Below are 12,028 nucleotides of genomic sequence, written 5' to 3' on the forward strand. Positions count from 1 at the left end.
CAAAAAATATGCAAATTTATATCGATTCCATGCTTCACTCAACGGCCTTCTTTGAATGGGTTGGTTTATTCTTATTTGGCTGCGGGTTCGGTTACGTGTTCTCCCGTCGAATACGGCTCGAGGGAAAAGTTTTATTAAGAGGAATGACATTAGGCAACCGAAACAAAAAGGTATCATCGTTCTCGACGAGGGTGTATTCAATTTAGACAGGGTTCTACTTATACATGTAAACATAACCTCAGCCACTTTAAATGTGTCTTCCACATTCCACATTTGTCACATTCGATAACTGGCTTGTGTAATCCCGAAAACCGAACAAAATCTCCTAACTTTATTACATGTAAATACTAGATCCTATAATGGTCGCACGTTTGGCTACTTGCTAACTTGCTATGACCCGAGACCCGACAATGATACTTCCTTATCCCCTGAATCTAGTGTCTATGTTCCGCGTCACTCGTTCTTGTTATATTGCTACCTCCTACAGGAGGCAACCCAAGCCGGTTCACATGCGCGCGCGTGTGTGTGTGTGTGCGCGATATTTCCAGCAAATATAATAACGCAAATCCTCTTAACCAGAAGGTCACGAACGCAAACGGATTTCGTTTGTAAGCTGCCGGCTGTGAACATGGTCGTCGAAAATCGCATTACCTTTCGGCCCACGTTTTCCGTCGCTCCACCACCGGGTCTCAACCTTGGCAAATTCAAATATATGTACATACATACCTGATGCATCGAGTAAACGGCCATGACCACCAGCACGTGCATGATGTTGTGCGAGTTGAGATAGATGTCCACACTGCCGGGGAACCACTTTTCCGGTATGTGCATCGCTCCAATCACGCCACCCACGGCCGAAACGGCGTCCTTAAGAGAGGAAGAGGCGGAAGAAGAAAGAGAACAATGTGAGTCAATTGCATACAGTCAGGGGTTACTAATTAGTTTAGTGCTGATTGACGTCGCGCTATAATGAGGTTTATGGAGGAGTAGTGGGTCTTCCGGGGAGTTTCTATTCTACTGCACGTGTGTGAGAATCTGTTCATTACCTACAGTTGCTTTTCCATGGCCAGTGGTGGCACGGGTACTGTTTCCTTAACATTTGATACTTTTCGTAATGACCATACACTGAGGCATATAAACTTAACAATTTCAATAAGGCTCGACTTATGAACACGAAACATATGAATTTCATAAGCGTGACTTATGAATTATTTTCTTCTAACATGCGGTAGCTCTTATAAGTAATCCTATACATAGAGATTCGCGGAAGCGGCCATTTTGAGCCAATCGAGCAGCGAGAACTGTGAAACCATAGAGGTAACGCTAAGACTAGAATGTCCCGAAGAAACGTGCTCAACTTTTTGGCTCAGCTCTGGTTCTATCTTCGGTCCCAAGCTAATCGATGCACCCCTCGAAACATAGGAAAATCCCCGAACCCCTAATTTTATCTGTCAAACTTTGATAGAAAATCAAAACAAACATAGTGTAGTACTAGAATTTCCACTAGAATTGGGTACGTTAATCGTTTGCTTGGGACCACTAGGCTAGTCAAGTAGTGAGCCAATTTAAAATCGTTAATTACCACTGGTTGGTCAAACTGTGAGCCAAACGAGCATTCTGATTAGAAAATATTTAGAGGATTTCTTATTGAGTTGAAAAGTATTGTAATCGGGGGGAAAGAAATTGAAACTAAAAGCAAATATGTATTATAGCAGTAAAATGCGTATGACATATATTGAGAATTTTATGCATAATTAACAATTATATAATACATTGTAAATTGAGAATTTTTTTATAGATTTTTCAATTCGGATAATATTGCTAATTGCATCTGCAAAAGGACAGTCCGATAAATTAAAAAAATGTGATAAAATGCACGATTCCGTCTTTGTCTCTGGAGAACTTATTGCTTCCTTATTATAAGGAATGAATGCACTGAAGACACCAAAACGATTAGAAAAAAAAAATTGCACTTTTATCATCCTTTTTAATAAGTGAAAACGAGCTTATTCGTCCAGTTTGGTGTGAAGTGCGCAATTTAACTGTACGCAATATTTCTGTTGTTTTTTTTTGCAGCTATATATCTTAATTAATTTACCTAAATACAATTGCTTGCGCTCGAGGTGGTACTGTAAGAAGCATTAAATTTTAACTAGATACCATCAAATGATTATCATTGTAACATACACTACACGAACCTAATCCAACGCTAATCCACTACGGAAAAATCCGACGGTAGTCCGACATTTTTTTTCGTGAAGTTTAGCGTTTTCTGGAAACCTGTAAAAACTCACATTGTTACACTTCGTTGCAGTTCCAAGACCGTGGTTAGGGCAAAACATGGCAAAAATAGTTCACCAGTTGAGTGAGAATTTAAACAAACTCATACCGTAGACAATGATAAAGTCACGCACAAAGCTGGAACATTTTGCTCCGCGGCAAGTGTTAAAAGCTTTTTTTTTTTTTTTTTTTCCTTTGGTTTGTTTTTTCCGTCGATCTTGTTTTCCGTGCTGAGCACCAATGCTACCGACGTGCCAGGAAGGCAGCTCCCACACCTGGACCCTACCTATCGACCCATCAACTCATGAACCGGGGACCAACGGCTTTACTTCCCATCCGAAGGAAGGCGTGATCAGAGATGTTATGCCTCAGAACATCCCGGCGGCGCCGACTGGGATTGAACCCAGGCCTGCTGGGGTGAGAGGTAATCACGCTTACCACTACACCACCGGCGCCGTTAGTGTTAAAAGCTTCTGTGAACAAAACATATCACGTTGCCAAATCGTATGTTAATATTTCAGCAAATCTCTGTATATATGATTACTAGCTCTTATACGCCTTTAACCATTTCATTTTCCCAAGCGTTGAAAGATGAGTGGGCCCCGTAATCTCAATGTTGCAATATGTGGCGACCCCCCGTATCATCATTCCCACTGACGTTGCCGACACCAACACACAGACACAGGGATTCGAGGTAGAGTAGAAAAAGAGCGCAGCTCGCTATCTGTAAACGTTCTAAATATTCGCTTAAATAAATAATTATAAAACGTGGAACCAGTGTTTGAGGTTGAATAAAACATGGTATCAGAAGTGATCGCGTGTTTCGAATAGTTTTTCCGGCGTCATTTTGTGTAAATCGCGGAAAAATCTGTGAAAAGACTTGTGTACAAATTTTCGCATCACGGCGCGTTGGCGGCCATTTTCTTCGAAGTGGAAAAATTTACGGTTGATCCTCATCGACATGGATCCCAACCAATTTAAAATGTTTCTGGAGCACCAGACGAACATTTTCACGCAACTTATGCAAACAATGAATGCAAAGGCTACAGCGACAGAAACATCCTCGTTGCAGCAGCAGCGTCAACAACAAACGGAACGGCAACGACCGTGTGCTGCAAATATTCCGGTTCCCCTACCATCACCTCTAGTACTGGAAGGTGACATGGAGGAGAACTATGATTTTTTTAACAAGAGCTGGATGGAGTATACTAAGGCAATCGGAATGGATCAATGGCCATCGGAGGATAACACCAAGAAAGTAAGCTTCCTGTTGACTGTCATCGGTGAACCTGCAAGAAAAAAAATTACAATTTTGAACTCTCTGCTGAAGAATCAGCAACAACGGAAACCGCTCTTCGTGCTATCAAGGCCAAAGTTGTAGCAAAGCGCAACATAATCGTGGACAGATTGGTTTTTTTTTCTGCGATCCAGGCCTCTCAGGAGTCGATTGACGAATTCTCTACTCGTCTCAAGGGATTGTCTAAGGTTTCTAAATTTGGAGCCCTCGAATCGGAGCTTATTACGTACAAAGTCGTCACTGCAAATAAATGGCAGCACCTGAGAACGAAGATGTTGACGATTGCAGATATAAACTTGGATAAAGCGGTAGACCTCTGTCGTGCTGAGGAGATCACTGCTAAACGGTCGCAGCAGTTGGGAATTTATGTTCCGGAATCCGAAGTCAACAAAGTATGGGACAACAAAATTTTTGAGAAAGTATGTCGTGCAGCTGAAAGATCGAAGAGTTGGAGATCGCGACGCGTCAAGGAGGTAAAGGATGGAAGCAACTCGAATAGTGACTCTTCTGGAACCGAGGATTCGTCGGAAGAAAGTGAACAGGAATACTTGATCAATAAGATTTTCGACAACACGACCAACGGTGGTGGCGTAGTAGCGGAGCTGGACCTCAAGTTCGCCAAGTCATGGAAGTCCGTTCTATGCGATTTGGATACAGGAGCCAACACGAGCCTAATCGGCTATAATCGACTGATCGAACTCACAGGGGAAAGCAAGCCTTCATTACAGCCATCAACGTTGAGATTGCAAAGTTTCGGTGGCAGCCCGATCAAGGTTCTAGGTCAGGTGAAAGTGAAGTGTCGTCGATTGAACCGTAAGTATCGTTTAGTATTGCAAGTCGTGGATGTCAATCATCGGCCCCTACTATCGGTCAGGGCATCTCGAGAGCTTGGCTTTGTCAAGTTCTGCGAAACTGTCGAGTTCATATCAGAGCCTGGCTCATCATCGGAAAAATTGCTGAAAGTATACCGAGTGGAAGCACAGCAGATCGTGGAGAAACACCAAAAGCTTTTTGAAGGATATGGAAAATTTCCGGGTACGGTGACACTGGAACTGGACAATTGCATTACACCCTCAATTCAATCACCTCGTAGGGTGCCTATCGCATTACGCAACGAACTCAAAAAGGAATTGGAAACTTTGGAGTATGACGGTATTATCACAGACAAACAGACGTAACTCTTCATTGTGTATCTTCGTACATGCATTTAACGGTTGATTTGAATATTATCAGTTCCGCGAACTACTCGCCGCAGCGCTGGCATCGGATCACTTTGACGTTTCTATACATTCTATAGAACTTTTATGCAATATTGTTTACGAGTTAGCGAGCAAGCTTGTTTTCCGCGAAAAGCCAGAAAGATGTCGTTACTGAGGTTATAAGTTTTGAGATACTATGTTTTCAAGAACAAGTTTTTCAAAGAGTTACGTCTGTTTGTCTGTGGTATTATTGTGAAGGAGGCGAGTTACACCGACTGGGTGAGTAACCTGGTATTGGTTCTGCGAGGAGGGGCGGGCACCGGCGTACGAATTTGTATAGATCCCGTTATGTTGAACAAAGCGCTACGTAGACCAAACTTGCAGTTCACCACGCTGGATGAAATTCTTCCTGAGTTAGGGAAGGCTAAAATATTCTCCACGATCGACACGAAGAAAGGATTCTGGCACGAAGTCCTAGATGAGAACAGCAGTAAACTTACAACATTCAGGACACCATTCGGAAGATACCGCTGGACTCGTCTACCCTTCGGAATCGCATCAGCACCGGAGATATTTCAGCTCTAGCTGCAAGAAATGATCCAGGATCTGAAAGGAGTAGAGTGCATTGCTGACGATCTGCTCATTTATGGAGTAGGAAATACGCTAGAAGAAGCGTTGGTGAATCACAACAGTTTGTTGTCTGAAGGCACTGTTTTATCGGCTGAAGGAAAACAATGTCAAGCTAAATCGATCAAAACTAAACCTTTGCCAGACGTCGGTTAAGTTCTACGGTCATGTTCTGACTATTCAAGGCATCCGTCCAGATTAATCGAAAATAGCAGCCATTAAAAAATATCCAACACCAAGCAACAAAAAGGAGGTTCATAGGTTCATTGGTATGGTTAACTACCTGAGTAGATTCATTCGCAATCTCAGTGTCAATCTTACCTGCCTTCGCAAGCTCATCTTGGACGCCGCACATTGGCAATGGACATCAAACTAGCAGGAGGAATTCAACTTGGTTAAGTCTCTGGTATCCAATATCAGTACACTGCAATATTATGACGTTACACTGCCAATAACAGTCGAGTGTGATGCAAGCTGTTTTGGGCTGGGAGTGGCCGTTTTTCAGGGAAACGGAATTATCGGTTACGCTTCTAGAACATTGACTACCACCGAGCGAAATTACGCTCAAATAGAAAAGGAGCTTTTGGCAATTGTTTTCGCTTGCACCAGGTTTGATCAGCTGATTGTGGGAAACCCAAAGACAACCATCAAGACGGATCACAAACCATTAATCAACGTGTTCAACAAACCACTTCTATCAGCACCAAGACGACTTCAGCATATGTTGCTGAAACTCCAACGCTACAACCTTTCATTGGAGTTTGTGACCGGTAAAAATAATGTGGTAGCAGATGCTCTTTCGCGTGCCCCAGTCAATAATCAAGAGAGCGCGGATAGATATGAAAAGCTGAATGTCTACACGATATTTGAGGAAGTATCACAAGTGAAGCTCAGTAGCTTTCTTGATGTTTCAGATGCGAAGCTTACAGAACTAGTACAGCATACAGAGGAGGCCAATCGTTGAAGCTCGTTGCAGGCTACATTCGACAAGGTTGGCCGAAATCGGTCGATCGTGTACCTGACTGTGCAAAAATTTATTTTAACTACCGTCACGAACTAACTTCTCAAGACGGCCTACTGTTTCGTAATGATCGTATAGTTGTCCCGCACTCGTTGAGACGAAAACTTGTAGATAGTTGTCATGCAAGCCACAATGGAGTGGAGACTACATTAAGACTCGCACGAGCAAACTTATTCTGGCCGGGTATCAGTTCCCAGATTAAGGACACTGTCACCCAATGTTCGGTATGTGCCAAGTTTGCAGCATCGCAGTCAAATCCTCCAATGAAAAGCCATCAAATCCCAGTACATCCTTTCCAGATGGTTTCGTTGGACGTGTTCTTTGCCGACTACAAGGGGTTGAAGCGGAAGTTGCTGGTTACTGTGAACTACTACTCGGATTTCTTCGAAGTAAACCTGTTAAAAGATTTGACACCTGAAACCGTGATCGCAGTTTGCAAAGAAAACTTTGCCCGTCACGGAATACCACAATTGTCGGACAATGGAACCAATTTTGTCAATCGGAAGATGATCCAGTTTGCCATGGAATGGTGCTTCGAACAAGTAACTTCGGCACCTCATCATCAACAAGCAAATGGCAAGTCGGAAGCCGCAGTTAAAATAGCAAAACGATTGCTGAAGCAAGCAGAGGAGAGTAAGTCGGAGTTCTGGTATGCTCTCCTCCATTGGCGTAATATTCCAAATAAGATAGGCTCAAGTCCTGTGGCACGTTTGTTCGCTCGTTCAACTCATTGCCGCATAACTGCTGGCATCAGTCATCTGCTTCCAAAGATTGTAGAGGACGTTCCATCATCAATTGAAGAACAACGTAAACGCACAAAGCTGCATTACGATAAGAAGGTTCGTAATTTGCCTGTACTGGACATCGGTTCTCCGGTGTATGTTCAACTGGATCCAACATCGTCAAAATTGTGGACTCCAGGTACTATTTCCAACCGTTTGAATGAATGCTCGTACCTGGTAGACGTAGATGGTAATCAGTATCGGCGAAGTCTTGTGCATTTAAAGCCGCGTAAAGAACTTACGGAACGCAGACCAACAAACGATTATGATTCTACTTGTCAAAATAGTCAAAGAATCGCAGCAGCCACACCGTGCCTACTATGACAGAATCGCAAAATACGTTGTCAAGTTCATCACCACGTGTTTTGCAAGCAAATGGAATGCCGAACCAAGTGGAGCGGCCAAGAAGGAAAACACGCTTGCCGGAACGTTTGAAGGATTATCAGTTGGAGCTTTAATTTTCGTTGTAGGGAAGATGTTGCAATATGTGGCGACCCCCCGTATCATCATTCCCACTGACGTTGCCGACACCAACACACAGACACAGGGATTCGAGGTAGAGTAGAAAAAGAGCGCAGCTCGCTATCTGTAAACGTTCTAAATATTCGCTTAAAAAATAATTATAAAACGTGGAACCCGTGTTTGAGGTTGAATAAAACACTCAACGTCCATGGTTAGGTTCCAGTCTGCTCCGTTTTATTATTGTGTGTCAACATTATTTTTCATAAAGCAGGCCGAGGTTGGCATCACCGAGCAGCTCGACATTTATTTTTTACTAAGATCTCAGCTTGTTCTACTTGTTAGTTGAGATCTCAGCAAAATTCCCGCTTCTTAGCTGAATCTCGGGAAGTTTTTCACTGAGATCCAGCAAAATAAAATACTGAGCTGCTCGGTGGTGCCAATCTCAGCAAAAAAGTAAGAGGTTGTATCCAAGACACGACCGTAGATTTGACGTAGGATTACGAATGTTTTGATGTCACAGCAAAAGTATAGTATATATTAAATTGATTTATTAACTCGTTATTTTTTTTTTATATATCTTTATTAAGGAGACTTTCAGCCGTTGGCTGGCTCGTCTCCGACGTATTAACTCGTTAGAAAAAGTTCGATGGGTTGAAATTCGGAAGCAATTTGAGAGTTCTGTTTGTGAGGTGCTCTGTCGATGTCCATGTAGTATAAGCCAATCCTGGACGGTATGTCTTGGATACAATCTCTTACTCTTTAGTTAACTCTTTTATAAGTCATTTGTGGTCCTGAAAAGACCGATGGATTGGAAGCTTGGCGGTCAGTTTAGAACAATACTGTTGAAATGTGTCCTCGATGTTCTTGGAGATGATAGCGGTGCGGAAATGAAATATGTATTAGGGAAAACACATCAATCACAGAATCACGACGAGCAATTGAATCCGATCAGCGGTTGAGGGTTGAAGGCAGCCTTGATAGTAAGCTGCTTGCGGGGAGCCTTTCGGTGTGTACTAGAGAACACCCCCACTGAATGAACAGCGTTTGTTGAGACCCGATGGAATTCAATTTTGAAATCTGTGTTAGGGAAAGCGCTTTTCACAGGCAACCGGTGACCATTTTATGAGCATAGCAACACTTGCACATTTGTGCAATTTGCAATAGTGACATTTTGAAAAAATGATAAATCCTTAATTTTAACAGATTCGTAGAAAAATTTCCTATCGATTTACGTATTCAGAATTAAAATCCATCATTTCTGGATCAAAACCTGACCACTTCCATGGCTTGACCGACTATGGATTCTGAAATTGCACTGCCAATGTTGCCTTAAAAATATATGGTATGTTAAATTTTAACATATTAAGACCAACAATTGTAATGGCCTTAACTCCAATTTGTAAACAAACCTTGTAAGACCATTTTCTCGCGAATCGAAATCTTCATTCGTGAACCACAATCGGGTAGAGGAGAATTTTCCCTACCTGTTCATTATATTGGTTTGCCTTTGCGGACTTCGGTTCGCGAGAAAATGGCCTTACAAGGTTTGTTTACAAAATGGAGCTAAGGACATTTCAATTGTTGGTCTTGATATGAGAACTGACATCCTATTAGGGTGTTCAACAGGGATGAGGCTGGCAAGCTGTATGTTGTTTAGAGCAAGGGTGACACGTTTGGCATAGATGACCCACAGCGACTCACGAAGAAACTGATTTTGATCCATAGTGGTCAGCTTCTTTTTCCTTCTATGGATGCTTATGTGGGTTCTGCAGCTCGCTGCTTGCAGGCTGCCTTTCGTTGTGTACTGGAGAACAATGTTCAACGCCACACGCGGAAAGCACTGCTGCTACTGATGCTGCTGCTGCTGACACCGACGACCGGACACCACCACACACGGTGATTGAATGAGCACCGTTCAGTGAGACAGGATCGAATTCGATATTTAAATCTGTGTTAGGGAATGCGCTGTTCGCAGCCAATCGGTGATAATTTTGATCACTATTACATCAGTTGGACATTTTTGTACTTGTCAATAGTGACCTATTGAAAATTAATAACGTATTCATTTTAGCAGATTGGTAGATAAATTTCCAATCGTTTGGCTTGTTTAGAATGATAATCCATCTGCTATGGACAGACTTATATGTAGTCAAAACCTAACCTCTTTTCGTAATGCGGTCGATTTTGGGGTTTTTTTTTAATTGCACCCCCAATATGTTGCCAAAAGACATAATCCTACGTCAAAAAATTTAAGTGTGTGGTTGAAATTCCTTAAATAATTTCCCCTAATTTTCAATTAATGTTATACTAAGCACCTACTTATTGAAAACCAAACCAGGGTATCGACTACCTGGAAAACCTGGAAAATCAGGGAATATCTTTTTGGACCTGGAAAATCAGGGATTGTCAGGGAATTTCATTCAAAGTCAGGGAAATATTTCTTTATGACAGAAACATATTAATAAGTATGGCTGACGTCACTAGTTTCAAACAACTTAATTACTCGTTGTAGTTTGAGGATGGTTTTCAATTTCAAATTTTAAATAGAGTTGCGAAAGTGTGATTGTTCAACTCTTGATATTGCAGTTTTGCAAGTGGAGCAAAAGATACTCAAATAAAAGGGTATTTGGATGATTTTGAGCCTATTATAAATTCAGCTCCCACTGGGTGTTGTCACATTACTGAGTTGAAACGAGATAAAAATTCAGTTCCGTAGAGACGCTAGACGTTGTTCGTTGTTGCAAAATTAAGCTGTTAATGGGAATGTGCGTCTCTTAAAAGCTGTGTCCAACAAAAACCAATCCCTTAACCGCATTGGAGCGGTTTTGAGTAAATGCAAGAATGATTAAGAGTTAAGCTGGGCTTAGATAAGGCAAGTCATTGATCAACTCAGCTGAATTCAATTGGCTTGAAAAGTTGAGCCTGGTTTCTAGGTAGCTTTGAGAAAACCTCTAGGAGAGATCTCCCAAGAGTGAAGAGGATTCCAGGAATACGCGAATTTTGAGGGTACGATTCCAAAATAATTATGCGAAGATCTATAAGGATAGTCCGAGCATATTCCAAGCGCATCTCGAAAGGAATTTCTAGAGAATGTTAATGAAAATTCCATGCAATGTTCAGAAGAATTTAAAGGAGCATTCCAAGATAATTCTGAGCAAAACTTGAAGACAATTCCCGGCGGGAAGGCAGGGAAGGGGGATTACATTTTTTGCTCACAAAAGCTAATAGACCCCTTTCAATTGTTGGTCTGAGGTGAATTCTACGTGCATGCAAATTTAAAAAAAATGAAGCTCCAGTGAATTCTTAGAAAGAACTTAAAATTCGAAGAAAGGATGAATTTCAAGATTTTTTTTTAGAGTTTTCTACAGAGAATTTCTGTACTATTATATAAAAAATTTCAAGGGATTTCCAGAGAAAAAAATCTGGAGAGATCTCTGTGAAAGGAAATTAATCTAAAGGAAAGGCTTGAGAACAATCAAATAAAAGCCTGTAAAGTTTTGAACGAAATGTTCGTACACAAATTGTGAAGACTTCGAACCTGTCGCAGATCCAAATTCAAGATCCAGCAGAGGTGCTGCTGTCTTAGAAATTACCCATTTAACCTTCGGCTTCATCGCTTTCAGTTTTGTGCTTAATTAAAATACCTAAACCGCGATAATTTCCAACATTCCGGGAGAAAAACGGGAAAATTGCTAATCGAGATTTACTGGTCACCATGAAGATGATTTGGAGATTTGGATGAATTTATGCCCCTTGGGTCTTTTTTGCAATCTATATAAATGCAACTTGAAAACCAATTCATTCAAATTTGGCACATTTGCTGAGAACCTAAATACCCATAAAGCTGCGGGAACAGGGCGATATGATCCGCCATGCAAACTTTACCCACGCTTGTGACTAGTGAGCAATGTTTAAAGTTGCTGGTGCGTTAAACATTGATATACCCATTATTATTATTTTTAAATTCGAACGTTTTTGGTGGTAGTCCCTTCTTAAATCGATTCTTCCCTTACACTTACAGATATTCTAGAACATTATCTAAAATCGATTTTCTCTCAGTCAATTACGCTCCTGAGCATTTGAACAACACCCATCACCTCATCAGGTGCAGAAAGGTAATAAAAAACTTAAATTGAGCCCACTCAGAGACACATCGACTAAGCTCTCAAAGCTGTGTGCGTGAGCCTTCCAGTAACACCCACGCCACCCGGAAGTTGACCACTGAAAACAAAAACAATAATTACTGAAGTCACGTAATAACCATTGCATGACAGCCATCGAACATAGAAAACTGATAATTCAAGAGTGAATTTTCAAATAGCCGTATCTTTGCTCACCCACGCAAACTAACACCACCATC

At 41.6% G+C, this 12,028-nt stretch overlaps 1 protein-coding gene across 1 annotated transcript in view; it reads right to left on the reverse strand.

Moving 5' to 3' along the window:
• Window positions 1-12,028, reverse strand: part of LOC135700751 (progestin and adipoQ receptor family member 4) — a 54,098-nt gene that overhangs the window by 10,639 nt on the left and 31,431 nt on the right. The window contains exon 5 of the mRNA XM_065221383.1: window positions 727-867. Within this exon, the coding sequence (XP_065077455.1) occupies window positions 727-867 (141 nt within the window). The remainder of the gene's footprint in view (window positions 1-726; window positions 868-12,028) is intronic.

The sequence above is a fragment of the Ochlerotatus camptorhynchus genome, unplaced genomic scaffold (genome assembly GCF_037179485.1).
Source record: "Ochlerotatus camptorhynchus isolate MF236.1 unplaced genomic scaffold, CSIRO-AGI_Acam_v1.1 ptg000141l, whole genome shotgun sequence".
Taxonomy (NCBI): domain Eukaryota; kingdom Metazoa; phylum Arthropoda; class Insecta; order Diptera; family Culicidae; genus Ochlerotatus; species Ochlerotatus camptorhynchus.